This window comes from Lampetra fluviatilis, chromosome 42 (genome assembly GCF_964198595.1).
Source record: "Lampetra fluviatilis chromosome 42, kcLamFluv1.1, whole genome shotgun sequence".
Taxonomy (NCBI): domain Eukaryota; kingdom Metazoa; phylum Chordata; class Hyperoartia; order Petromyzontiformes; family Petromyzontidae; genus Lampetra; species Lampetra fluviatilis.
Window position 1 is genome coordinate 3,424,218 of NC_136316.1, and position 25,874 is coordinate 3,450,091.

General features: G+C 52.4%; 1 protein-coding gene across 1 annotated transcript; it reads right to left on the minus strand.

The window, feature by feature from the left end:
* Positions 1-5,620: 5,620 nt before the first annotated feature.
* LOC144946725 (RNA-binding protein Raly-like) lies at positions 5,621-14,138 on the minus strand. The gene is made up of 3 exons (XM_078875854.1): positions 13,952-14,138; positions 10,970-11,132; positions 5,621-5,655 (listed from the first exon to the last, which is right to left on the minus strand). Exons 1-3 carry the CDS (start codon positions 14,054-14,056, stop codon positions 5,621-5,623), a joined length of 303 nt encoding a protein of 100 aa, XP_078731980.1. The 5' UTR covers positions 14,057-14,138.
* Positions 14,139-25,874: the final 11,736 nt, after the last annotated feature.

The following is a 25,874-nucleotide window of genomic DNA, read 5'->3' on the forward strand; positions in this document are numbered from 1 at the left end:
CGAGGGAAATCACACGAAGCGTCCCACGCAAACGGATGAGCGATGCAAGCGGCAGCCAGGCAGCCTCAGCTCAGCTCATCCCGACCGCGGCTGGGCCGCCCTGCCTGGCTCGGCCTGTTAATAGTAACGTTCATTCTCGGGGACGAGTTAATAAGGATCTGAATAGTAATAGGTGTTTACCCTTTTATCTGGTGCAAAAACTGACACCTTTATACAAGGCATCATGTTTGTAATAACCACAACACAAGTAGTCAAAATGCAAACATAAAGAAACAACTCTGATAATGATATGCACTGTCCTTGAAGTTGATTGGTCCACACCCGAGACAGCTTTTCTTAGAGCCTAGTCTCACATGGGTTGGACCAGGTGACGCCAAAAGGCACACAACTCAAAAACAGCGCACTATCAGAGTATTGAGAGCTCGGGGTAAGCATTTACACTATGAGACCTCCTTTACCAGTGGCAAAATATAGTAACAGGTTTTTTACCCTTTCAATGTTGAAAGGGTAAAAAACCTATTACTATATTTTGCCACTGGTAAGGGTAAAAATCTATTACAATATTTTGCCACTGGTAAAGGAGGTCTCATAAGGATCAGAATATTTTTATGAAAAGCAAAAACACATTGTATGGTCATGAATTTGAACAAAACATTATTCCGTTGTCAAGCTTTCCACTCCCCCCTCCACCCCACGCAAGATGCGAGGGCAATTTAACATTTAAATAAAGTACGTACCGGAGGCGCTTTCATTGTGCGGAATACTGTGATTGGTGCGCGGTGGTGCGCAACATTGATCTGAGTGCGACGAGAAAGAGGTTGTCAACAACAGCCACAACAGCAACAACACCACGCACTATTCGCGGCGCTTGTGCCAGGCTAGGTGCACTTTAAAGGCCACGCGAGGTGGCACGAGGTCACGGGACAGACCCCAGGTGCCATGGGTTGACTCGCCGAGATGATTGGCCGACCTGCCCACGTGCTGACAGCAGTGACGTCACCCGATGTCACGTGACACTGGGCTCAGGCGACAAAAGAGCGGAATGCGACGTTTTAACAGTGACGTCACATCCCGTTTCTTTTGTTTTATTTTTAAGAGAAACGATCCAAAACATTGCGTACGCTTCGGATGATCCCCGAGGTTTTAACTCTCACATCGTTCCGATTTAATGGCGGCATCGGGAACGCATCCCCTCTGAGTTCATGCCTCAGTCTCTACGAACGGCTCTCCGGGTCGTGATTTCACGTTTTTTTCTTTTCTTTTGACGCCCATCAAGGAGAGTTCCCATCAAAAGCACTGCGTGATTTTAGCAATCAAACGACCGCTTGAACACCAACAAAGTGTTCTCTCGTTGCGTGCTGATTTATACACACAAAGATCCCCCATATAGCCTTAACAGACTGTAGGGGCAAGTGCTGTTAGCGAGCACCTATGAAGGCCGGCACGGCACGCGAGGGGGTGCATAGCCAAGCATCAAATATCGTGGCGATATTTACTCATTTTGAGGTTGAGTCGACCTAGGTGAGGCCCAGGACCACACACCCCACAACGCGCAGTGCGTACGAGAGAGAGCAAAGAAACCTGAGCAGCTGCGCCGTGACACCGCTGCCGGCGATGAACTGGGGCGCGACCGCATGGCTCACAGACATCAACTTGGACGCGTGATTTGGGGACATCCATGGAGTAGGTTCGCAAAAAAATCTGTCAAACCTTGACCCCCCCCCCTCCCTGTAGGCACACGCAGGCAAGCCACGCGTTCATCGCCACAACAATAGGAAGCCGCTGCGGCTATGCACTTTTAAGCCCTCGCGATGGAGCAACTCATTTCTTTAGAACAGCTTTGTTGCGTTTTGTTTGTTGTTCCCCCCACCCCTCCTCCGCCGTACCTCCGATTAGCACGGTTGGCTACGTACGGTACAAACAAAGTCAACATACACACGTAGCCCGGCTGCTGCGTGTGATCCTAATCGACAGGGCCGTGCGGGGCCCCGGGGAAAATCACGCCGCGTGGGGCCCCCCAAAGCGCGGGGCCCGGGGCAGTCGCCCCGATTCGCCGTACCCCTCGGGGACGGCTCTGCCGATCGAGTAACATGCAGATTATGTTTCAGCATTGGGATCCGTTTGCACTCTGTCCGCTTGATCATAGTGTGTATATATATACTGTATCAATACAGCAATGTCTATGTTCTGCTGATATTCCGTACTGTATCTGAGAATATAAATGCCAGGACGGAACGCTCCTGGCGCGGATTGCCACGACGCGACATGAAGCGATGACAAATCAGCTGAAGCGCAGGCACCAGATGGATTGTTACAATCGCGGGATGAGTGAGGTGGTGGCGACTGCTCTCGGTGAAGTAAGACCCTTCACGCAGCAGTGGATTGAACATGACCGAAAAGATGATGATAACAGCGGCAGCGGTGGTGGTGTTGGTGGTGGTGATGATGGTGGAGGTGATGATGGTGGTGGTGGTGATGGTGGAGGTGATGATGATGGTGGAGGTGATGATGGTGGAGGTGATGATGATGGTGGTGGTGATGATGATGGAGGTGGTGATGATGATGGTGGTGGTGATAATGGTGGAGGTGATGATGGTGGTGGTGGTGGTGATGATTGTGATGGTGGTGGTGGTGATGATGGTGGTGATGGTGGTGGTGATGGTGGTGGTGGTGATGATGGTGGTGGTGATATTGGTGGTGATGATGGTGGTGTTGATGATCGTGATAATTTGTGTGGGTGATGATGCTTGTGGTGATGATGGTAATGACGGTGGTAAAGGTGGTGGTGATGATGGTAGTGGTGGCGCTGCTGCTGCTGATAATGATGGTAAAATCGCAGGCGATAATACGCGCGCGTCTCTCCCCCCGGCTGTAAATGAAGGACACGGGGCATTGTGTTCCCACCGCACGAGTAAGCGAAGGCTCGAAACATTATTAACAATAATAAAAACAATATAATAACTTGAAATAACGTTGACACGTTCCTAATTGCGGTGCGCGAGGCTGTGAACCGAGCGCCAGCCCCTAAATAACGGGGTGGTGGGTGGTGGTGGGGGGTGTTCTTTCTGGGACGCGCTGCTGAAGGGCAAAACATTACGGCAATTACATGAATTAATTACATCGCCGCCTGGCAGAGCGACGGCGTGACCGAAGTGGTAACGAGATGGAGGTGGTGGTGGTGGGGGGGGAGGCTGCTGAACCCCCCCCCACCTCCACCCTCTTCTCTCTCTCACCGGGGCGACAACGGTCGTCATTTGGTGTGGAGTTGTTCGTGGACCCGAGTTCGATATAGGGGCAGGGCTGACACCAGCGATTTCAGTTTCATTTATTTTCATTCATTCATTTGGTATAATTCTAGATTTGAAGCTTTCGTGACTGCAAGGATTCATACTCTTAGTTCTTTCGGTAAAGTCACGTAGGTGAAAAATGAAATTAAAATTAATAAAAAAAATAAAAACAATAAAATCACGACGTTTCGGAGGCAACATAGCCCTGTGAGCCATTCGGCTCTTGAATCGGGTGCAACTGCAACAAACAAAAAACTAAAACATGAGCAAGAAAACATCTTAAAGTGACGATGCGATGTTGATGATTCGCCGTTCCTGGGCCACCCCCCCCCCCGCTCCCATCCTGTCATCGGCCAAGCCACAATGACCGGAGTGGGGAAGTATGGTCGGACGACCCACGTGACCTACGCAGCCGCTGATAGGGGCCTGCGACCAGCAGTGGACTGAGGGTCATTGTTAATGGCCGGCCTCACAGTCAGAATGATTGCCCTCATGATGGCATCGACGCAGGGACAGCGGGAAGGATTGTTGGATGGATTGTGAATGGGTCGTGAATAGATCGTGGAATGGATCGTAGATGTATTCTGAATGTATTGTGAATGTATTGTGGATGTATTGTGAATGTATTGTGAATGTATTGTGAATGTATTGTTGATAGATTGTGAATGGATCGTGAATGGATCGTGGATGTATTCTGAATGTATTGTAAATATATTGTGAATGTATTGTTAATGTATTGTGAATGGATCGTGAATGTATCGTTAATAGATTGTGAATGTATTGTGGATGGATTGTGAATGTATTGTGAATGGATCGTGGATGTATCGTGGCTCCGTGCCCAGGAGGCTAACGAACGAATTCCGTGTCGTGCGCGCGAGGAGCGGGCGGGGGGGGGGGATTGATTGAGGATCTGGAATGCGGTGGCAGTGGCTTCATCGCCATCGTCACCATCGTCACCATCATCGTCGTCGTCTTCGTCGTCGTCATCGGCGCTATCTCCGGCACACGGGCAGCGGGAGTTTAACAACATCTGTACCGCGCCCTTGCATCCTCATCCACCCATCGCACCCCCCAAACCCTCTCAACGCTCCGAGGCAAAACGAGGCACCCTGCCCCGCTGGCGATGCGGCTTCCGAGGACAACCTCCTTGGAAAGGAACGTCGCCTCCACTGTCTGGAACTCGACTTTGCCCCGTGGCCGTACGGGACGGGTCGACCGCAATTTCCAACGCTCAGGCTCAGGGCTTAAGGGCACACCGTGAGTCCTCTGCCCAAAGCCGATCGTTTAAACAAAACGAAACTCGTTGTTTCATCTTACCAGGTAAAGCCCCACTGAGCTATGTAGATATTTTTTTTTCCAGAAGCGACCTGAAAACAAATGAAAGCTCAACGAAGCGGCTTATCGCGTGTAAATTTATAGCAGCAGTCGATGACTCTGACCGCGTGACGTTGATTCTAAAAGTGGAGGACCCAAAACAGAAATCCACGCGACCACGGGCAGAACATTCAAACTCCAAACATACAGCAGGCGTCAGGGTCGGGATCGAACCCACGTCCTCCTGCATACCAGGCGAGGTAGTTAACATCTCCTAGCCACCGCCGCGCCTTTCCACCCACCCGAAGCGTATTATCGATGAGCACTAAAATACAGGCGTTGTGTTCTTCCCAGCTGCCTAATTATCCGTCACATTACGTAGCACGTTTCCCACGCGCGTGTCTCCAACTTGCGAGCGTGTCCGACTTGCGAGTGCGGGGACGCTCAATGCCAGAATTCATTCCCAAAGTCGCAACGTTCGAATTGTTCCCCGCGCGTGTCGTTCTGCGCGATTCCTTCGATCATCGTGGCCGCAGAGCCGGCCCAGCCACTAAGCGACCCTTGCAATTGCAAAGGGCCCCGTGGCCAGCAGAGGGCCCCCTAGAGTCACTGCTAGCTAGTGGGTGAAAAAAATCATACATCAAAGGGGCCTCCAACCAAATTTTGCTTAGGGACGGCTCTGCGTGGCCGCTTTGCAGCAGGGCTGCTCCTAAATCGAGTCAGAACTTGACGCCGGAGTTTCGCTCGCATGGGACAATCTTCACGGGAGTTGGGGCGCGTCCCCACCTCCGACCCCGCCACAGACAGACGGACGGAGCTGCTGCTGCATCGATGATTTCAACGACGGGGACATTAAACTGCAGACGACATCGAAGCACTCCACTGTAAGGTGAGCGGCGTGCTGAAACGTGTTGCGCGTCTCAGTAAACGCGCAACGACGTTGGGCCGACGTTGGCATGCGGTTGGAACTGTTGTGCTGCCAACGTTGGCTCGACGTTGAGACAACGTTACTTTTTTTTTTACACTGGGAGAAGGTGGGGCGCATCGCTCAGAGCTGTGCACAGCGCGGGGTAGGCTCAGTGACGAGTGCGAGGCGTCGTCAAAATCCGTCGTCAGTTTGTCTCCATAGACGAACGTGACGTTAATGACTAGCGGTCCCCACGTGAATGCTCGATGATTTAACATCGTGATTGCAGATCGCGCGAACGCCGTTGGGCGCGCGAGCGCGTTTGTGTTAGGAGCGGCGACGCAGTGCCATCTGGTGGATGGGAGTGGGGTTGCGTGCATGTGTGTGTGTGTGATAAGAGTCTATGTGTGTGTGTATTTGTGTGCGTCTGTGCACCTGCCTGGGTATTTTGTACCATCGGACACTCCACCCCCACAACTCCCAATTGGTGATAGGGCAGTTGTGGAGAGAGGGGAGAGTTTCCCATACCTGGGCAGTGTGCTCATGACCGGCTCCGGTTTGAGAGCAGAGGTCTCACTCCGAATCAGTCGAGAGGCATTATCTTTTCATCGGTTACGTAACGCTGTGTAGAAGCTACCTGGTCTGTCGCTCCGCACGAAGCTACGAGTCTTCTCGGCCACAGTCATTCCCTACCTTCTCTACGCTTGCGAAACGTGGACCCCCCCTAATGGAGCATCTTCGCCGGTTAGAAACATTTAGGCTGACCTGCCTACGATCCATCCTGGGTTTAACCTGCAGGCTGGATTGTGTGAGGAGCTCGCATATCCTTGAAAGATCTGGACAAAGTCCCTTCGGTGAGCTCCTCCGGCAGGCAAGGCTGCATTGGCTGGGTCATGTAGCCCGCATGCCCAGCCACCGCATGCCTAAACAACTTTTGTTCGGCCGGATAGAGGGGGCTAAACGGGCGCGGCACGGGCTAGAGAAGAGATGGAGTGATGTGGTACAGGAGGATGTGGAGCTGAGTGGACTTGCCGATGACTGGTATCAGCGGTGTCAAGATCGGCCTCTGTGGAGGAGGCTCGTGAAGGACGCTGCTACTGGGCAGTTGGAGGCAGTCGCACTCCAGCAACAACGGAGGGCAGAGAAGCGACGCTCACAACAACGAACGAAGCGCTGGGTGGCTAAAGCACAGCAAGTTGGCATAGTAGGGGGCACAGATGGTACATCAGCCAGTCATCTCAGTCAGTCGACCCGTCGCACCTGGGTCTGTCCTCTAAGCGCAGTGGTGCGCTAATTGCTGCGCCACCACTCACCTGCACGTGTAACCATGAAGATCCGCGAGTGCGTAGGGTCCACATACAGCCACTGCTTGCGCAGTGTGATCCTCCAGAGGGGATAAGACATCCTTAGCGTGAGTGCCGCCACACATTTGAAACCACTGGGGTGTTTGACAGCAGCACGATGATGGGGGTTGTTACCACTTTTTGTGTTTTGTTGGGGGGGGGGGGCGCAAATAAATGCCACCACGTGCCGCCCAGTGGGCTCGCGGGCCTTGCAATGAAGACCATGGTCCTCTACATCAGGGGCCCCCAACCCCCGGGCCGCGGACCGGTACCGGTCCGTGGCCTGTTAGGAACCAGGCCGCACAGCAGCAGCAGGAGGTGAGAGCGGTGAGTCCGCGCGTGGAACCCACCCCCATTGTTTTATTATTCACCACTTCCATCCGCGCCTCTTTCCCGCACTGCGCAATTGTCTCAGCAGTCACAGTGTTGGTAAGCCCACAAGCCAAGGCCGTAATTATTATATATATATAGGGGGGGACACATCCCCCCCAATATTCAAATATGCTGAAAATGCCCCCCCCCAATATATTGCTGTAAGCAATACTTTTAAAACATAATAATTGCTATGCTATGTAAATAAAAACAACAATTTGCTAAACCTTGGCCACAATATCTGGACTTGTCTTCATAAAACAATGCATAGATTTATGTTTATATGATTGTGGTTATGGTTGTACTTAATTAATCCCTAATCTTTGCCATTGCATACAATGAAACAAGAAAAGGTAAAAAAGAAAAAAACAGAGCAATGTAATACAATACACTATTAGATATTATTGTAAAAAAATAATTAAAAGTCCATCCCATGTGTTGGTGAATTTTTTAATATTTTAGGCAGGAAATTCGTTTTAAAATTTTAATTTTTTCTGGGGATGGGGGACCCCTAGACCCCCTGGAAGATTTGGTCCCCCCCCCCATGTTGACTTCATGGCTACAGCCTTGCCACAAGCTAACCCCTAGTAGCCAAAATGAGTAAAAAACAAACGTCGCTGCAGAGCTTCTTTGAAAAGGGGGGAAAGACCCATTGATGACCCCCCTTTCCCCCCGCTCCGTGAAAAAATTTTCTTCCACGAAACCGGTCCCTGGTGCCAAAAAGGTTGGGGAACGCTGCTTGAGTTTGACGATGAAAACTCCGCGCGGAGTTTGTCTGCGCGCCGACGCGGCACGGGCGCTAGAGGGCAGCGGTCGATCGTGCGCGCGCGTGGCGGTCGGGCCCAGGGTCCAACACAGAGGTTGCAATCGGGTACCCGATACCCGTACCCTACCCGATACCCGGCTACCCTGGTGCGGCCGGGTACGGGTAGACCGTGAGTCACTGGTGAGTAACCGTTTGTCACTCATTTCCCAACGTCTTGTCTCTTCTCACAATTCAAGTTCCTAGAATCAACCCACCCGCGCCTGCAACATGGCTTCATCCCAGAGGTCGCAATCGGGTACCCGATACCCGTACCCGGCCGGGTACGGGTAGCCGGGTATCGGGTAGGGTACGGGTACGGGTATCCCAATTGCAACCCTGGTGCGGCCGGGTACGGGTACGGGTAAGGAATCAAAACCCGTTTGCGACCTCTGGTCCAACAACGACGACTGCCGCGGTCGGTCATCGACACGGAACGCGCATCGCTGAATCGTCGTCGTGGCGGTCGTCGTGGTCGTCGTCAACGTCGCGAACGGACGGTACCTGAACCTGGAAGTCCACCGTTTCCCGAACTCCACCCCTCGCTATTGGTTGTTGTTGTTGTTGTTTTAGAATCATCAAGCGCAAGAACGGATTATACCTGATCCTTGCGAATCTTGAAAGCTAATCGGGTTTTAGCCTTGCTTGGCACTTGCATGGGAGCCCACCTGGGAATTGCAGGCAGATGTTTGTAGTACGCCTGGGCTGCGTGGTGAGCAAACAGTGGTATTCTTGAATCTATCTGTACGGCGCTTCTGATTTTTCTCTGGGTTCTCCGGGTTTCGTCATGAAGTGAAGCCACAACTCCGATTGGTGGAATTCATGGTCCAACGTCCCAATGTAGCAGGAAACTCGTGAAGACATTTCTTTATACTCAGCGAGACTTTCCCGTCTAAGTAAATGGTATCATTGTTATTATCGTTAACCAGAGACGCGTGTGGTGTAAAACGAACAGCAACTGTGGTTATATCTTGATTTGAAGCTTTCGTGACTGCAGGAATCCATACTCTTTGATTCTTTCGGTAAAGTCACTTAGTTATAAAACACAATAAATCACGACGTTTCGGGCGCTTGTGTCGCGCCCGAAACGTCGTGATTTATTTTGTTTTATACCTACGCGACTTTACCGAAATAACCAAAGAGTAACTGTGGTTATCATGCATTTATTTCATTTCTTGGGCTTGACGTTAATTAAATGACTGCTGTGACCAAATCTCAACGATTGCATCAGATCTGCTAAGCTAAGCAGGGGGTTGAGTCTGGATAGTGCTTTGGTTGGGCGACCAGCATTCACGGCGACATAAGCAGGCTGACGACAGTGCACACAGAACCCGACTACTGCCACACTTCCCGCAGCGTCTACTCCAGACGAGCAACAACACTGCTGGGCCGGTTTAGACACTCGGTTTAGACACTCGGTTTAGACACTCGGTTTAGACACTCGGTTCAGACACTCGGTTCAGACACTCGGTTTAGACACTCGGTTTAGACACTCGGTTTAGACACTCGGTTTAGACACTCGGTTCAGACACTCGGTTCAGACACTCGGTTCAGACACTCGGTTTAGACACTCGGCCCTCTCATCAGCAGGCACACGTTGGCTGCGCGGCGGCTACGTTGTGGATTTCAGGTAAAGGTCCCCCGTGCAGCCCGAAGTGGACTTGGGGCAAGTGCCTGTGAGCGAGCGGCGTCTATGAAGGCCGGCATCAGACGGCGGTGCCGCGACATGAAATGCATTGCTATACTATGCTACCCAGCAGTGGATAGATCGTGACCGACGGGCCAGTACATATTACAGTTCGCGCAAAATGATTTTTTATTTGAGAAAAAAAAAATACGCAACAACTCGCGGGACAGGCAGCCTCGCGATTTGCATAATGAGCGCGGGCGATCATTAATTACCGAGTCTGTCCACACCCCCAAGCGCTTCCTGCCCCCCCCCCCACCCCCTCCAGCCCTCCAGCTCCCCCCCCCCAGCCCCCCACTGCTCCTCCACTCCCCCCAGCCCCCCCCTGCTCCCCCACCCCCCCCCAGCCCCCCCCTCTGCTCCCCCACTCCCCCACTGCTCCCCCACCCCCCACTGCTCCCCCACCCCCCCACTGCTCCCCCACTCCCCCAGCCCCCCCCTGCTCCCCCAATCCCCCACTGCTCCCCCACCCCCCACTGCTCCCCCACCCCCCCACTGCTCCCCCACTCCCCCCCAGCCCCCCCCTCTGCTCCCCCACTCCCCCAGCCCCCCCCCCCCGCTCCACCATCCCCGCCGCCCGCCAGGGCCACGCAGCTGTTGTGCCGAGGAGGCTGCGAGTCGTGCGGTGGTGGTGGTGAGTGCAGGGTGCCTTGGTGGTGGTGGCGATGGTAGGGACGAGTTTAGGAGGAGGAGGAGGTGACGACGACGGAGGTGGGACGAGGTGGGGTGAGATAGAGGGGCAGTAGGTGGCGTGAGGAGGTCACGAGGGGAGGCGGAGAGACGTGTGAGCCCATGAGCACGAAGAGGTGAGGGGTGTGAGGAGAGGGGGGGTGTGAGGAGGGGGTGCTGCGCGTGAGGAGGGGGGGTGCGGGGGATGGGTGGGGCGAGGAGGGAGGGGGGGCGAGGAGGGTGAGGGGGGGACGAGAAGGGAGGGGGGGCAAGTAGGGATGGTGGGTGGAGAGGAGCGTGGGTGCGAGGGGGGTGCGAGGGGGGGGCGAGGAGGGGGGGCGTGAGGAGGGGGGGGGGGGCGTGAGGAGGGGGGGGGCAAGGAGGGGGGGGGCAAGGAGAGGGGGGGGGCGAGGAGGGAGGAGGGGTGAGGAGGAAGGGGGGGTGCGAGGAGAATGGAGGGGGGGGCGAGGAGGGAGGGTGGGGGGGGCGAGGAGGGTGAGGGGGGAGGGGCGAGTAGGGAGGGTGGAGGGGGCGAGGAGGGAGGGAGGGAGGGATGGTGGGTGGGGTGGGGCTGTGTGCGAGTCGTACCCAGGGTCTGCCCGGCGAGAACGCGGCCGTTGACGGCGGAGACGGCGAGCCGCGCGCTGCGCGCGTCCCCGTACTGCACGAAGGCGTAGCCTCGGTGCAGCGACACCCCCAGCACGGGCCCGTACTCGGCGAACAGAGCCTCCACCTCCGAGCGCGACACCTGCTGCCGACGAACCGCCGGTGAACGTTGGATAAGCGACGTTCGGGACCGGACGTTAGACTCCATCATCATCACGCGTTGTTTTGCGGTCCGTTGCCGCGGGGGGTCAGTGCTTTGGCCGCAGAGTTAGCCGCGGGTTTGATTTGGGGTTACGCCGCTGTGAGTTTGTTATTTGACGTTGCGGGGATTTGTGGTTTTGTGGCTAAAAAGTTTCGATTGGTCACGTGGCCGCGCTTGCGTCTGTGACGCTTTGTGTTTGCCGCGTTCACGGTGGTGCTTTATTGTTTGGGTTTAGATTTTTTGTAATGTTGGTGACACATGGTATCTTAAGTTATATTCTTAGGTTTTTTCGGTAAAGTCACGTAGGTAAAAAATTAAAATTAATAAAAGTAGAATTAAAATAAAATAAAAATCACGACGTTTCGGAGGCAACACAAGCCTCCGTCTTCAGGTGGAACCGTCACAGCACGATTACTGTATCACCAAGTGAACTAAAAATAAAGTTATTCTTGAAAATAAAGCAGCGTGTTTATTAGTCATCACGACTAAACCTACACTTTTGTCACGGTATTTTTTCCCCCTAGAAATTGTTGTTACATTTTAAAATAAATTAAGTGTATCGTATCTGCAAGTGTGTGTGTGTGGCCTCAAGGTGCACCTAGCCTGGCACAAACGCCGTGGTGACGTCACCTCCACTCCGTGACGAATGGCGGATGTTATCATTGTTGTTGCTGTGTGGCGTCGTGTGTGTGGTTCCATGTCTGGAGAGTCCGACTTGTATAAAATAAATATTCCATGTAAAGTATTGTCTCTGCTTAATATCAATATAATCATAATAATATTCAGGGTCTTAAGGGGCGGGTGGTTCCCACAAAGACACCCGCCCACACCAAACCCAAATTGGATCTGGCACTGTATGCAAACTGAGCTGGTTTATTTATCGTTTTTATTATTTTGTTGTTGTTGCCATCGACATCATCACCGTAATCACAACAACCATTATCATAACCACCATCATCACCACCACCATCATCATCACCACCACCACCATCATAACCACCACCATTTTCATCATCATCATCGCCACCGTCAACATCATCATTTTCATCACCATAACCAACACCGCCGTCATCATAGACTCCATCATCATCACCATCTCTCCTGTGCATCCAAACGTGTCCGAGGACAGTAACCGTATCATTTTTCCTGCTGATGGAAGATTGTGCCTCGCGTAAGTTGAAAACCGTGCGCGTCGTGGCAACATCCTTCAAACTATTACTGGAATTCCCAAGGGACTTCCACCTCGTGCAGCGATCGTCACCAGAGGTCGCAACCGGGTACCCGATACCCGTACCCTACCCGATACCCGGCTACCCGTACCCGGCCGGGTACGGATACGGGTAGCCGTTTGCGACCCTGGTGCGGCCGGGTACTGGTAGCCGGGTAGACCGTGAGTCACTGGTGAGTAACCGTTTGTCACTCATTTCCCAACGTCTTGTCTCTTCTCACAATTCAAGTTCCTAGAATCAACCCACCCGCACCTGCAACATGGCTTCATCCCAGAGGTCGCAATCGGGTGCCTGTACCCGTACCCTACCCGATACCCGGCCGGGTACGGGTAGCCGGGTATCGGGTAGGGTACGGGTACCCGTTTGCGACCCTGGTGCGGCCGGGTACGGGTACGGGTAAGGAATCAAAACCCGTTTGCGACCTCTGATCGTCACCAGACGTCCGCTGCACGAGTCCATGCCTCTTTACAAAGAGGAAGTCAGCGCACGCGTTACGTGTCGCTTATTTAAATGTTGCTCCGAATGTACCCCAACAATTGTGCTATCGGCATCATCTCAGAATCTTCATTCATACCGGGGGAATCCGATAAGTCGTAAAGCTCTTTTTTTTTAACGTACGTCTTGCAGAGCAGTGCAGAGCAGTGCAGTGCCCTTATTATTCACGCTGGAGAATTGCCCCACGCGGAATCGGGAGTCAAAATTCTGGGGTCCGTTCGTCAAGAGGCTTCCAGGCCATCAAGAATAAAAGTGGCAGCACTTCCCCTTCTACTCCCCCCCCCCCATCTGCTCTGCATATGGGAATAAGTGTCATTACATGACAGTCGAAAACTAAAACATGTTTAAATTGTCGGAGCTGGAAATTAGCCAAATTAAGTTTGAAAGTGTAGAGAGTTTATGTTGGCCCAGCCAGCAATGTCTGGACAAAAACACTGTCTATGAATACAATAGAAATAAATAAATTGTGTTATATACATTTTTATGAAGACACTTTTTTCCATGGCTTTTTTGGTAAGGGGGGATGGGCCTACTCGCAACATTTTCGAACTAAATTTGGCTCAATTCCAGCAGCTCCGAAAATTAAAATACAAAAACCCATCACGGTTTGGAAGCTGATCTCAGCCGTACCGGCTCGGCTGTCTGACCTCCGAGCCCCCGGGGTCACCAAACCGACCCCGCGTGGACAAAGCAGCAGCACCACCACCACGGCGTTTCTGTGGCCGTCTGGAACGCTCTTCCTTCTGATATTAGGAAGCTACTGGAAGCAATGCACTTTTAAATCTAGATTTTAAAACTCGCTTCAGAACCGATTTTCGTGTTCACCTTGTTGGCCTTCCCCCGCACCTCCGATCAGCACGGCTGGCTACGTACGGTGCGAAAGAAGTCCAACACACCACGCGACATCACTCAAGCGGAGGAGTTGTCGCTGCGGCTCCGCGTCCCCTGGATTCCAAACCCGGGCGTCAGCGCCTCGGCGGTCCCGGCCCCCTACCCTGCCCTACCCTGCCCGTCGCCTCGTCGCCGCGGGATCCGCACCTCGGCCGTGTTGAGGTTCCCGATGAAGACGCGGGAGTTGACAGAGCGCGGGTCGCTGCGGTTTGTCACGCTGCCCGCGTGAGCCTTGCTGGCGGCCGTCGCCATCGCTGCCCTCCCACCCGGTAGAACTGACGCCAGGCTCGCTCGCCCACCAGGGTGCTGCCCTCCCGCCTGTCCGACGAGGCCTCCCCTCGCCCTCTCCGCGCCGTGCTCTCTCTTCCCCCCCCCCCACCACGTGGTGGGGGTGAACTCCGTCAGCAGCTACCCCACTGCTGGGGGATCACCAGAGGGGTGTGATGGAGAGATGTGACAGTGGGGATGTGATGATGGTGGGAGTGTGATGGAGAGATGTGGTTAGAGGGATGTGATGGTGGGAGTGTGATGGAGAGATGTGACAGTGGGGATGTGATGGTGGTGGGAGTGTGATGGAGAGATGTGGTTAGAGGGATGTGATGGTGGTGGGAGTGTGATGGAGAGATGTGACAGTGAGGATGTGATGGTTGCAGTGTGATGGAGAGATGTGGTTAGAGGGATGTGATGGTGGTGGGAGTGTGATGGAGAGATGTGGTTAGAGGGATGTGATGGTGGGAGTGTGATGGAGAGATGTCGCTAGAGGGATGTGATGGTGGGAGTGTGATGGAGGGAGATAGGGAAGGCAGAGTGGAGGGGAGACAATGGGGGGAGCGAGGATATGAGAGAGGAGTGGTTGAGTGGAGGGGAGACAGACAAGAACGAAACTCAGTCACAAAAACATCAGCGAAACACAATCAGCCAACGGAGAATATCCACAGTCAAGTTAAACAATTACATTCTTTGCAAATGACCAATATTTGTTGGAATTACTTGGCCAACAACTCGTTTTTTTTACGAAAAAACTCAGCACATGCAACAGTATTAAGTTTATTCCATGTTGTTACACGGATGGTGATGATGATGATGGTGGTCTCGTTGAGCCGGTTACCCGGCTATCTTACACGGGAGATCCGTGGCCTCGCTGCATCAGCACAGCAACAACAAAGACAAACACGTCGGCCGGAAAAAGTAAACAAATATATAGCAGACAACGTTTCGGGCTCTGGCCATTACTTCGCAGCAGAGAGAGAGACGAGCGTTCGTGATAGAATCCGAATAATTTTTTGTTAACAATCCGATTCGCTACTTTTTCGTATTTTGCCAGGTTAGGCCCACCGAGCTGCGTAGATCTCTTTTTCACAAAGCGACCTGGCCACGATTGAGCGTCCAACGAAGTGGCTTATCGCGTGGACATGTATTGTAGCCAAACACTCTAGACGCGTGGTGATGTCGCCTCTAGATGTGGAGGGGGCAACCGGAGGACCCGGAGAATAATCCACGCGACCACGGGGAGAGAGAGACACGCAAACTACAAATATACAGCAGCAGGCGTCAGTGGTCGGGATCGAACTGACGACCTCCTGTATACCAGGCGAGGGAGTTAACATCTCATAGCCACTGCGATGATGATGAGAGAGAGAAAGAGAGAGAGACACCGAACACTACAAATATACAGCAGCAGGCGTCAAGGTCGGGACCGAACCCACGACCTCCTGTGTACCAGGCGAGGGAGTTAATATCTCATAGCCACTGCGATGGTGATGATGAGAGAGAGAGACACACACAAACTCAAAGTATACAGCAGGCGTCAGTGTCGGGACCGAACTCACGACCTCCTGCATCCCGTGCGAGGGAGTTCACATGAACGTGACTAAATATGACGAAACGACACTCCGTAATATTTTTCATTATTCGTGCTTTGAGTCAAAATAATTTCTGACAGTATATGTTCAAAAGCTAACACTACCCCCACCCCGCTGCCCTGCCCCCCACCGCATAACCATATCTCACGCTGTCCTTAAAATAACCTCCCGGTGTCATTCTTCCAGCGCGCCGACCAACGCCTGCTCAACGATGTTAGGTCCCTTTAAAGATTTCGTGACTGCAGGGATTCATCTTCTTGGTTCTTTCGGTAAAGTCACGTAGAAGGGAAGTAATAAAATAATAAAAATAAAACATTTCTTCACCTGAGGACGGCTGCTTGCGTTGTGGCCGAAACGTCGTGAGAATTATGTTATTATGTTTTATTTTTATAATTTTATTACTTCCCTTCTACGTGACTTTACCGAAAGAACCAAGAAGATGTTAGGTCCATCACGCACCTCCTCCTACACCACCACCACCGCCGCCAAAGACAAAGACTCCCCATATATCCTTTAACAGACTGTTAGGGCAAGTGCTGTTATGTGAGCACCTATGCAGGTACTTGGGGGCCGTCCATAAATGACGTCACGCGATTTTGGACGATTTTTTACCCCCCCCCCCCCTTCGTCACACGACGTCATAAAAAGTCAGACCCCCCCTCAAATATGACGTCACAAAGCTCTGCCCCCCCCCCCCACAAAAAATAAAACATGCTTCAAATCGTTTTAAACTATTGTCATTGTAGTGCGTATTTAATGTGCCGCTGCACTCTGATGTTGTAGGAGAAAACATTTATTACAAAGTCTATTTAATTGAGTAGAACGTGTTGTTTATATTTATTTAAAGTAGCGCATTTTGATGTGACGTCACATTTCTCAACCCCCCCCCCCCTCGTCACACATCGTCACAAATGTCTGACCCCCCCACTAGGTGTGTGACGTCATTTATGGACGGCCCCTTGGCTCAAACGTCTATTAAGGATATGCGGAGGATCTTTGTCTTGTGTGTGTTGGCACCGCGGGCGTGGTGCTGTTGACCACCCATCCGCTCGTTTGCCGTGCCGGCCTTGATGGGTTCTACTCGCTAACAGCACGTGTCCCAAAAAGTATGTTAAAGCTGTACGGGGGACTTTCTGGGGGCAAGTGCAGTGAGCGAGTACTACATATGAAGGCCGCCACGGCACACGAGGGGGAGGGCTGTCAACATCACGCTCGGCCGTCTTTGTCTTCCAAGTGGCGATGTTTACACTCCACACTGGGGACTCATTTGAGGCTGAGTCGACCGATGGGAGGCCCAGGAACGGTTCAAATAATCGTCCCCGGTATTGTTGGGCGTGATCGGGAGTCGAACTTGGGTGGCCGGGTTCTTAGCACTGCGCGATAATTAAAACTACGAACTAAACTATTTTTATTTTATTTTACCAGGTAAGGCCCACTGACCTATATATATATCTTTTTATTAAATGCGATATGGCCACAAATGATAGCTGAACGAAGTGGCTTACCACGTGGAAATGCATAGCAACCAAATACTCTAAACGCACGTTGATTCTAAATGTGGAGAGAAAAGTCGGAGGACCCGGAGAAAAATCGCAAACTCCAAATAAACAGGCGTCAGGGGTCGGGCTCGAACCGACAACCTCTTGCGTACCAGGCGAGGTAGTAAACATCTCGTCACCGTGGCGGCCAACACCCCCCCACCACCCCCACCACCCCTACCACCCCCACTGCCACCACTACCCCCACCACCCCCACAACCCCCACCCCCACCACCCCCACAACCCCCACCCCTACCACCTCCACAACCCCCACCCCCACCACCCCTACAACCCCCACCCCTACAACCCCCACTGCCACCATCACCATCACCCCCACAACCCCCACCCCCCCCACCCCTACCACCCCCACTGCCACCATCACCATCACCCCCACAACCCCCACAACCCCCACCACCCCCACAACCCCCACCCCTACCACCCCCACTGCCACCATCACCCCCACAACCCCCACCCCCACCACCCCCACAACCCCCACAACCCCCACCCCTACCACCCCCACTGCCAACCATCACCCCCACCACCCCCACAACCCCCACCCCTACCACCTCCACAACCCCCACCCCCACCACCCCCACAACCCCCACCCCCACCACCCCCACAACCCCCACCCCCACCACCCCCACAACCCCCACCCCTACCACCCCTACCACCCCAACTGCCACCATCACCATCACGCGCCAGCGCCGGGCCGAGGGCGCCACTTAGCATGGGACAGCGCGGAGCGAGATAAAAGCGCGCATGGTGGCGCGTGACGAGGATCGCGGCATCGAAGCGCCTCGCGCTCGCGGCCAACGGAGTGTGGAGGGGGGCGGGGCGGTGGCGAGCGAGGGGGGGGTGCGTTTTGGGGAGCGGTGGCGCAGCGGTTAGCGCGCTGCGCTACGAAACGAGACGAGCAGATTCTTAGGTTAATTTCGGTAAAGTCACGTAGGTAAAAAAATAAAATTAATAAAAGTAAAATAAAAAATCACGACGTTTCGGAGGCAACACAAGCTTCCGTCTTCAGGTGGAACAGTCACATCACGATAGCTGTATCAAGTGAGGGAGACGAGCAGAGTTCGAGATTTCCTGCTCACGGCAAAAAAACAAAAAACATCAACATCGTTGACGATTATCTGAACCGGTGAGTGGCCGACAGCGGTAGGATCCTGGCAGTGAGGCAAAGGGCCCGATCGTTGATAACGAGACCCCCCCACACACTCTCCCATTGTCTGCACATCGCGCTACGCGTAATCAGGGCCGGATTGAAAGTTGTTGTAGTCCGCGAGGCACTTCTGTTTGACAGGCCTTTGAGTGGTAACTTCATTGATGACGCTTGTCTCGCCGTGCACCACGCTCGATTGAGAATGAGATTGTGAGAGGGATCAAAAACACCACTTGGAAATGCTGGTGATCATTTTTGCAACGAACAAAAATCTCTCAAAGTTTCATCTCCCGTGTTAATTTCTCTCACCTTATGAAACAAAACAAAAAACTATTGACATGACTCTGCCTCTTTGTATATACACTGTGTCTACCATTGCTATATAAATATATTTATTAGAGAAGATATCTTGGTAAAAAAAATTGTAGCATGCAAACAAAAACAAAAAAACACGGTCAAAGTTTGTGTTTTCGTAGGGCCCTTTTAGTTTTCGTAGGTCCCAGCCACGGTGCCAACTGCATGAAAGCACGGAGAGATGCCGTGCGTGGAATTACACCGAGACAATGACATCGAGACACATACACACAACGACAAAATACAACTTGAATTCATACTAATAATACACTAGGAACTTAAAACTGTACGTTTTCATTTTGAAATAAACGCTTACTGTTGCGGATGATTTGACGGCATGGCGATTAAATGACGTAATAATTCTCGTAATTGTTACGCTATTAAAGAAAAATCTACTTCGCTATAACTGGCAGCATTCAGGGTAGAAGCGTTATGGGTTGTAAAAGTTACAACGATTCGAAGTGTTGAAGCAGGCTTACGCTGAGCTCTTCAGAGGAGAACGCTAAGGTGACATTTACCCACTGCACTGGAATCGCACTTGGGCACAAATCAATGCCATGTATAGTTTAAAAAATACACGAACAAAAATTATTATCGAGTTATGGGAAAGCCATATTGCGATAATCGTCTCATCGCGATATATCGTGACCTTGTTGGCCAGCGCTCCTGACTCGATCGCCTTTGGGTTTGTTGACTGGACATGTGTGAAAAAGAGCTTTATTGCTCATCGGATTCCTGCAGTACGAGTAATGATTCTCATTGTTGTGTCCCTCTCGTGGAGCTGTGCTCGGGGTGGTGGGGGTGGGGGCTCGGGAGAGGTTTCTCGCTCGCTGGGGGCAGCCACGCACGCTGAGCAACTCTCTGTCGTGGTCACGCCGCCTCCACTCGTTCAGTTGGCACGCGGCCACCGTCACCATCGACAACACCGCCAAGCACTTCCCACAACCATCACCACCAATACCCCCAACAACCGCCACAACCATCACCACCAACACCCCAACAACCGCCACAACCATCAGCACCAACATCCCAACCACCTCCACAAACATCGCCACCAACTTCACCAACCACCCCCACAACCATCACCACCAATACCCCAACCACCGTCACAACCATCAGCACCAACATCCCAACCACCTCCACAAACATTGCCACCAACATCACCAATCACCGCCACAACCATCACCACCAATACCCCCAACCACCGCCACAACCATCACCACCAACATCACCAACCACCGCCACAACCATCACCACCAAAACCCCAACCACCGCCACAACCATCACCACCAATACCCCCAACCACCCCCACAACCATCACCACCAACACCCCAACCACCGCCACAACCATCACCACCAACATCACCAACCACCGCCACAACCATCACCACCAACATCACCAACCACCATCACAACCATCACCACCAACACCCCAACCACCGCCACAACCATCACCACCAACACCCCAACCACTGCCACAACCATCAGCACCAACATCACCAACCACCGCCACAACCATCAGCACCAACATCACCAACCACCGCTACAACCATCACCACCAATACCCCAACCACCACCACAACCATCACCACCAACATCACCAACCACCACCACAACCATCACCACCAACACCCCAACCACCGCCACAACCATCACCACCAACACCCCAACCACCGCCACAACCATCACCACCAATACCCCAACCACCGCCACAACCATCACCACCAACATCACCAACCACCTCCACAACCATCACCACCAACATCACCAACCACCGCCACAACCATCACCACCAATACCCAACCACCGCCACAACCATCACCACCAATACCCCAACCACCACCACAACCATCACCACCAACATCACCAACCACCACCACAACCATCACCACCAACACCCCAACCACCGCCACAACCATCACCACCAACACCCCAACCACCGCCACAACCATCACCACCAATACCCCAACCACCGCCACAACGATCACCACCAACATCACCAACCACCGCCACAACCATCACCACCAACATCACCATCCACCGCCACAACCATCACCACCAATACCCCAACCACCGCCACAACCATCACCACCAACATCACCAACCACCGCCACAACCATCACCACCAACATCACCAACCACCGCCACAACCATCACCACCAATACCCCCAACCACCCCCACAACCATCACCACCAACACCCCAACCACCGCCACAACCATCACCACCAACATCACCAACCACCGCCACAACCATCACCACCAACATCACCAACCACCATCACAACCATCACCACCAACACCCCAACCACCGCCACAACCATCACCACCAACACCCCAACCACTGCCACAACCATCAGCACCAACATCACCAACCACCGCCACAACCATCAGCACCAACATCACCAACCACCGCTACAACCATCACCACCAATACCCCAACCACCACCACAACCATCACCACCAACATCACCAACCACCACCACAACCATCACCACCAACACCCCAACCACCGCCACAACCATCACCACTAACACCCCAACCACCGCCACAACCATCACCACCAATACCCCAACCACCGCCACAACCATCACCACCAACATCACCAACCACCTCCACAACCATCACCACCAACATCACCAACCACCGCCACAACCATCACCACCAATACCCCAACCACCGCCACAACCATCACCACCAACATCACCAACCACCGCCACAACCATCACCACTAACACCCCAACCACCACCACGAACTACCGCCACCACCACCCCAACCACCGCCACAACCACCCCAACCACCACCCCACCGGGGGGGGGGGGTGCACAAACACCGCGGAGCTACGGGCGCATAAATCACGAGCGCTCTCCCCCATAAAATATTCCAGAAATCGCCGTCGCTCGCCTCGCACCTCCGGCCTCCCCCCTCCACCCCCAATCCTCTCTCCGAGTGGCAAGCGGCACAGCGGGAGCGAGAGTGGGAACGCGAGTGAGAGTGGAGGGGGAGAGAGTGCACAAATGTAGTTTAACGGCACGAGGGTGGATTTATGCGGGGACCTTTCTGCATTTCGCCGTAAATCAGCAGTCCCCCCTCTCGCGCCGATGACCGTTTGCGATTAAATATTCTGCCCCCCCCCATCCTCCCCCAGCTCACAGGTCAAGAGCCATTAGATGTCCCTTTCGCTCTGCTCTCTCGCTCTCTCTCCACTCCCTCGGGGCTTCGAGCCTCACCGCCCTTTATACCCCCCCCCCCTTCACTTCTTCCCCACCCCCACATCTTCCCTTGCGTGCAAAGAAGTCTTCGTCGGCGACTTGTGAAGTGGAGGCAAAATCGACGTTTTGTGTCATCCTATTAGGGTGATCGGACATAAGCATGCGCCGTGGGTTGACTGATTAAGATGCGGCGCCATGGTGGCTAGGAGATGTTAACTGTCTCGCCGGGTATACAGAAGGTAGTTGGTTCGATCCCGATTCTATATTTGGAGTTTGCATGTTCTCTCTGTGGCTGCGTGGATTTTTCTCTGGGTCCTCCAGCATTTCCCTCCACATTTAGAATCAATATGCGTTTAGAGAGTATTTGGCTGCAATACATTTCCACATGATAAGCCACTTATTTGAGCTATCATTTGTGGCCAGGTTGCTTCTGAAAAAGCTATACAGCTCAGTAGGCCTTGCCGTCCATAAATGACGTCACGCGAATTTGTATGATTTTTGACCCCCCCCCTCGTCACACGGCGTCACAAAAAGTCAGACCCCCCCTCAAATATGACGTCACAAAGCTCTGCCCCCCCCCCCGCCCCAAAACCATATTTCCATTTTGAAAATAAAACATGCTTCAAATCGCTTTAAACTATTGTCATTGTAGTGCGTATTTAATGTGGCACTGCACTCTGATGTAGGAGTGTTGTTAAAACAATTAGTGTTGTTATAACAATTCTATATTTATTTAAGTTGCGCATTTTTATGTAACGTCACATTTCTCAAAATCCCCCCCCCCCCTCGTCACACATCATCACAAATGTCTGACCCCCCCCCGTCTAGGTGCGTGACGTCATTTATGGACGGCCCCTAGCCTGGCACTGCCTCGTAGCATGCTTCAATAAACCTTTCCCACAGAGGCCCATCTTGATGCCGCTGGTGCCAATATTCGGCAAGTCTAATCAGCTCTACATCCTTGTGTACAACATCATCCCATCTCCTCTGCAGCTGGTGCCGTGCCAAACAGAGCCGCATGGGCATGCGGGCTACATGACACGGCCAATCCAACCTTGCCTGCCAGTGGAGCTCACTGGTGGGACTGTTTCCAAATAAGCCCGCCAGCTCTTCACACAATCTTGTCTGGTTAAACCCAGGATGGATCGTAGGCAGGCCAGCCTGAGTGTTTCAAGCTGGGCAGATGTTAATTTAAAGGGCTCCACGTTTTGCAAGCGCTATACGCACACACAAACACATAAACACTCATACCACGCACGCAACACGTTCCCACATATTGCATTCATACACACTTATCATGTCCACAAATATAAAAAAAATCTTACTCGGGTGGCCGGTATCGTAGCGCAGCGAGCTTACGGCCACACGCACGCACCCAAATATTCGCAACCTAAACCCCACACACCATGTGGACAACCCATTCGCATGCTCGCACATACCTACACGCAGCACGCTCGCAATCTGAAACGTATCACCCGCGTGGCTTTCATCTCAAGAAGACGAGAGAAAAAAGTTCTAAAAAAAACCAACACTCGCTGAGCATAACTCAACACCGGCTTGAAAAGCACCGAGGCATTCGAAAAACGTTAAACGGACACCTTCCCGGCCACGGCTCCCTGGGTTCGTGCCACAGTGCGAAAAGGCAACGCATCCCCACGCCTGTACACACAAAGACACTCCACTCGATACCAACACCATACTACACCGGTGGTTCTTGTTAACCTGGGAGTGCACGCTGCACCTACTGGGGTTGCGAGATGCCCTTTCTGGGGGTGCGAGACACAGACAGATTTTGTTTAGGAGGTAAATCACCGACACACAAATGAAGCAAGGGTACTTAACAACTTACTTTGTTTCATACTCTTAGGTTTTTTCGGTAAAGTCACGTAGGTAAAAATATATAATAAAAATAAAAAATAATAGAAATAATAATAGAAATAAAATAATATAAATCACGACGTTTCGGAGGCAACACAAGTCTCCGTCATCAGGTGGGACCGTCACAGCTGAATTTACTGTATTGATACATTAATACTGTGATTTCTTATTTTATTTATATTATAATTTAAGTAAATACTAATTAAATATTATTATTCTTTTTTGCCTACGTGGTTTTACTGTCGTGATTTATAATTGAAGTTATTTTATTATTTTAATTATTTATTATTTATTTTACCTACGTGACTTTACCAAAAAAACTTAAGAGTATGAATCATTGCAGTCACGAAAGCTTCAAATCTAGAATTACTTTGTTTCATCAAACCTGAGTATTTATGAGCATTAAACATTTTTTTTAAGGGGTCCAAGGCTGCAGCGAAGGTTAAGAGCCACCTTCCCCGACACCACGTGGCCCACTCCACTCGCAGGCTCGCACGCAGTGTAACCCACACGACACGCAGCACGCTCGCAATGTGCAGCCCATCACCGCCGCCTTCAAGAGCATCGAAGCGTCTCCCCCCCAAAAAGAAAATCGTCCTCGGGACGCCTCCCCCCGGCCACGGTCTCGCACCTGTAGCGGATTTATAGCGGGGAGTGGCGACTGCCCCTTGCAGTTTGGTAGGAGAGAGAGGAGGGTTGGGGGGCAATTGAGAAGCCGAGTGACCCCGTGGGGGTCGCAACAGGGGGGCACTCCTACACGGCTCCCCACGGGCGGAGTTTGGGGGGGGGGTCAAGTCCACCCCCCCCCTACAAACTGGACACCTTTATTAATTCACTTTCATTAAGTCGATGGGTAGTGTTGAGTCTATGGGCAGTGTTGAGTCTATGGGCAGTGTTGAGTCTATGGGTAGTGTTGAGTCTAAGGGCAGTGTTGAGTCTAAGGGCAGTGTTGAGTCTATGGGTAGTTTTGAGTCGATGGGCAGTGTTGAGTCTATGGGTAGTGTTGAGTCTATGGGCAGTTTTGAGTCGATGGGCAGTGTTGAGTCTAAGGGCAGTGTTGAGTCTATGGGCAGTTTTGAGTCGATGGGCAGTGTTGAGTCTATGGGTAGTGTTGAGTCTAAGGGCAGTGTTGAGTCTAAGGGTAGTGTTGAGTCTATGGGCAGTTTTGAGTCGATGGGCAGTGTTGAGTCTATGGGTAGTGTTGAGTCTAAGGGCAGTGTTGAGTCTATGGGCAGTTTTGAGTCTATGGGCAGTGTTGAGTCTATGGGTAGTGTTGAGTCGATGGGCAGTGTTGAGTCTAAGGGCAGTTTTAATTCATGGGAAGTATGTACGTGTGTTGAACTTCTTTCGCACCGTACGTAGCCAACCGTGCTAATTGGAGGTGCTGGGGAAGGACAACAAACTAAGCACAAAAAGCAGTTCTAAAGAAGTGAGTTTTCAGCAAACGCAACGTTGGAGCGGTGGCGCAGTCTGTCAGCGGACTGCGCTTTCAAACCAGGCCACCTGAGTTTGATTCCCATGCAGGGTCAACATCAGTGACGGCGAGTGATGGCTGCCGAAGCTCTTCCCCCACCTCGCCCAGCAACCCGCATTGACCAGCGTGGAGAAGTATGGCCAAACAATCACCGACGATCGACACGACGTGAGCCCACCTTCGTCCAGGAGTGGACGCACAAAGGGGCTGTAACAAATAAAATAACCAAAAAAACCCATGCGACCTGAATAATGCATGAGGTGGGGTTTTTGTTTACGATCTCTGTTGGTGAGCCAAAGACAAAGATCCCCCGTATAGAATTCACAGACTGTTGGGGAAAGTGCTGTTAGCGAGCAGCACCTATGAAGGCCTGCACGGCACACGAGGGGGTGGGTGGCCACCACCGCGCCGGGCCGCCTTTGTCTCCCTAGTGGCAAAGTTTTTTTTTACACCGCACCAGGTACTCATTTGAGGCTGAGTCGACTTAGGGGAGGCCCAGGACCGGTCCAGACAATCATCACCGGTGTCGGCGAGCAGGAATCGATCCCGGTTCCCCGGGTGTCTAAAGAGCACGCGGCCGAATGCGCCCGC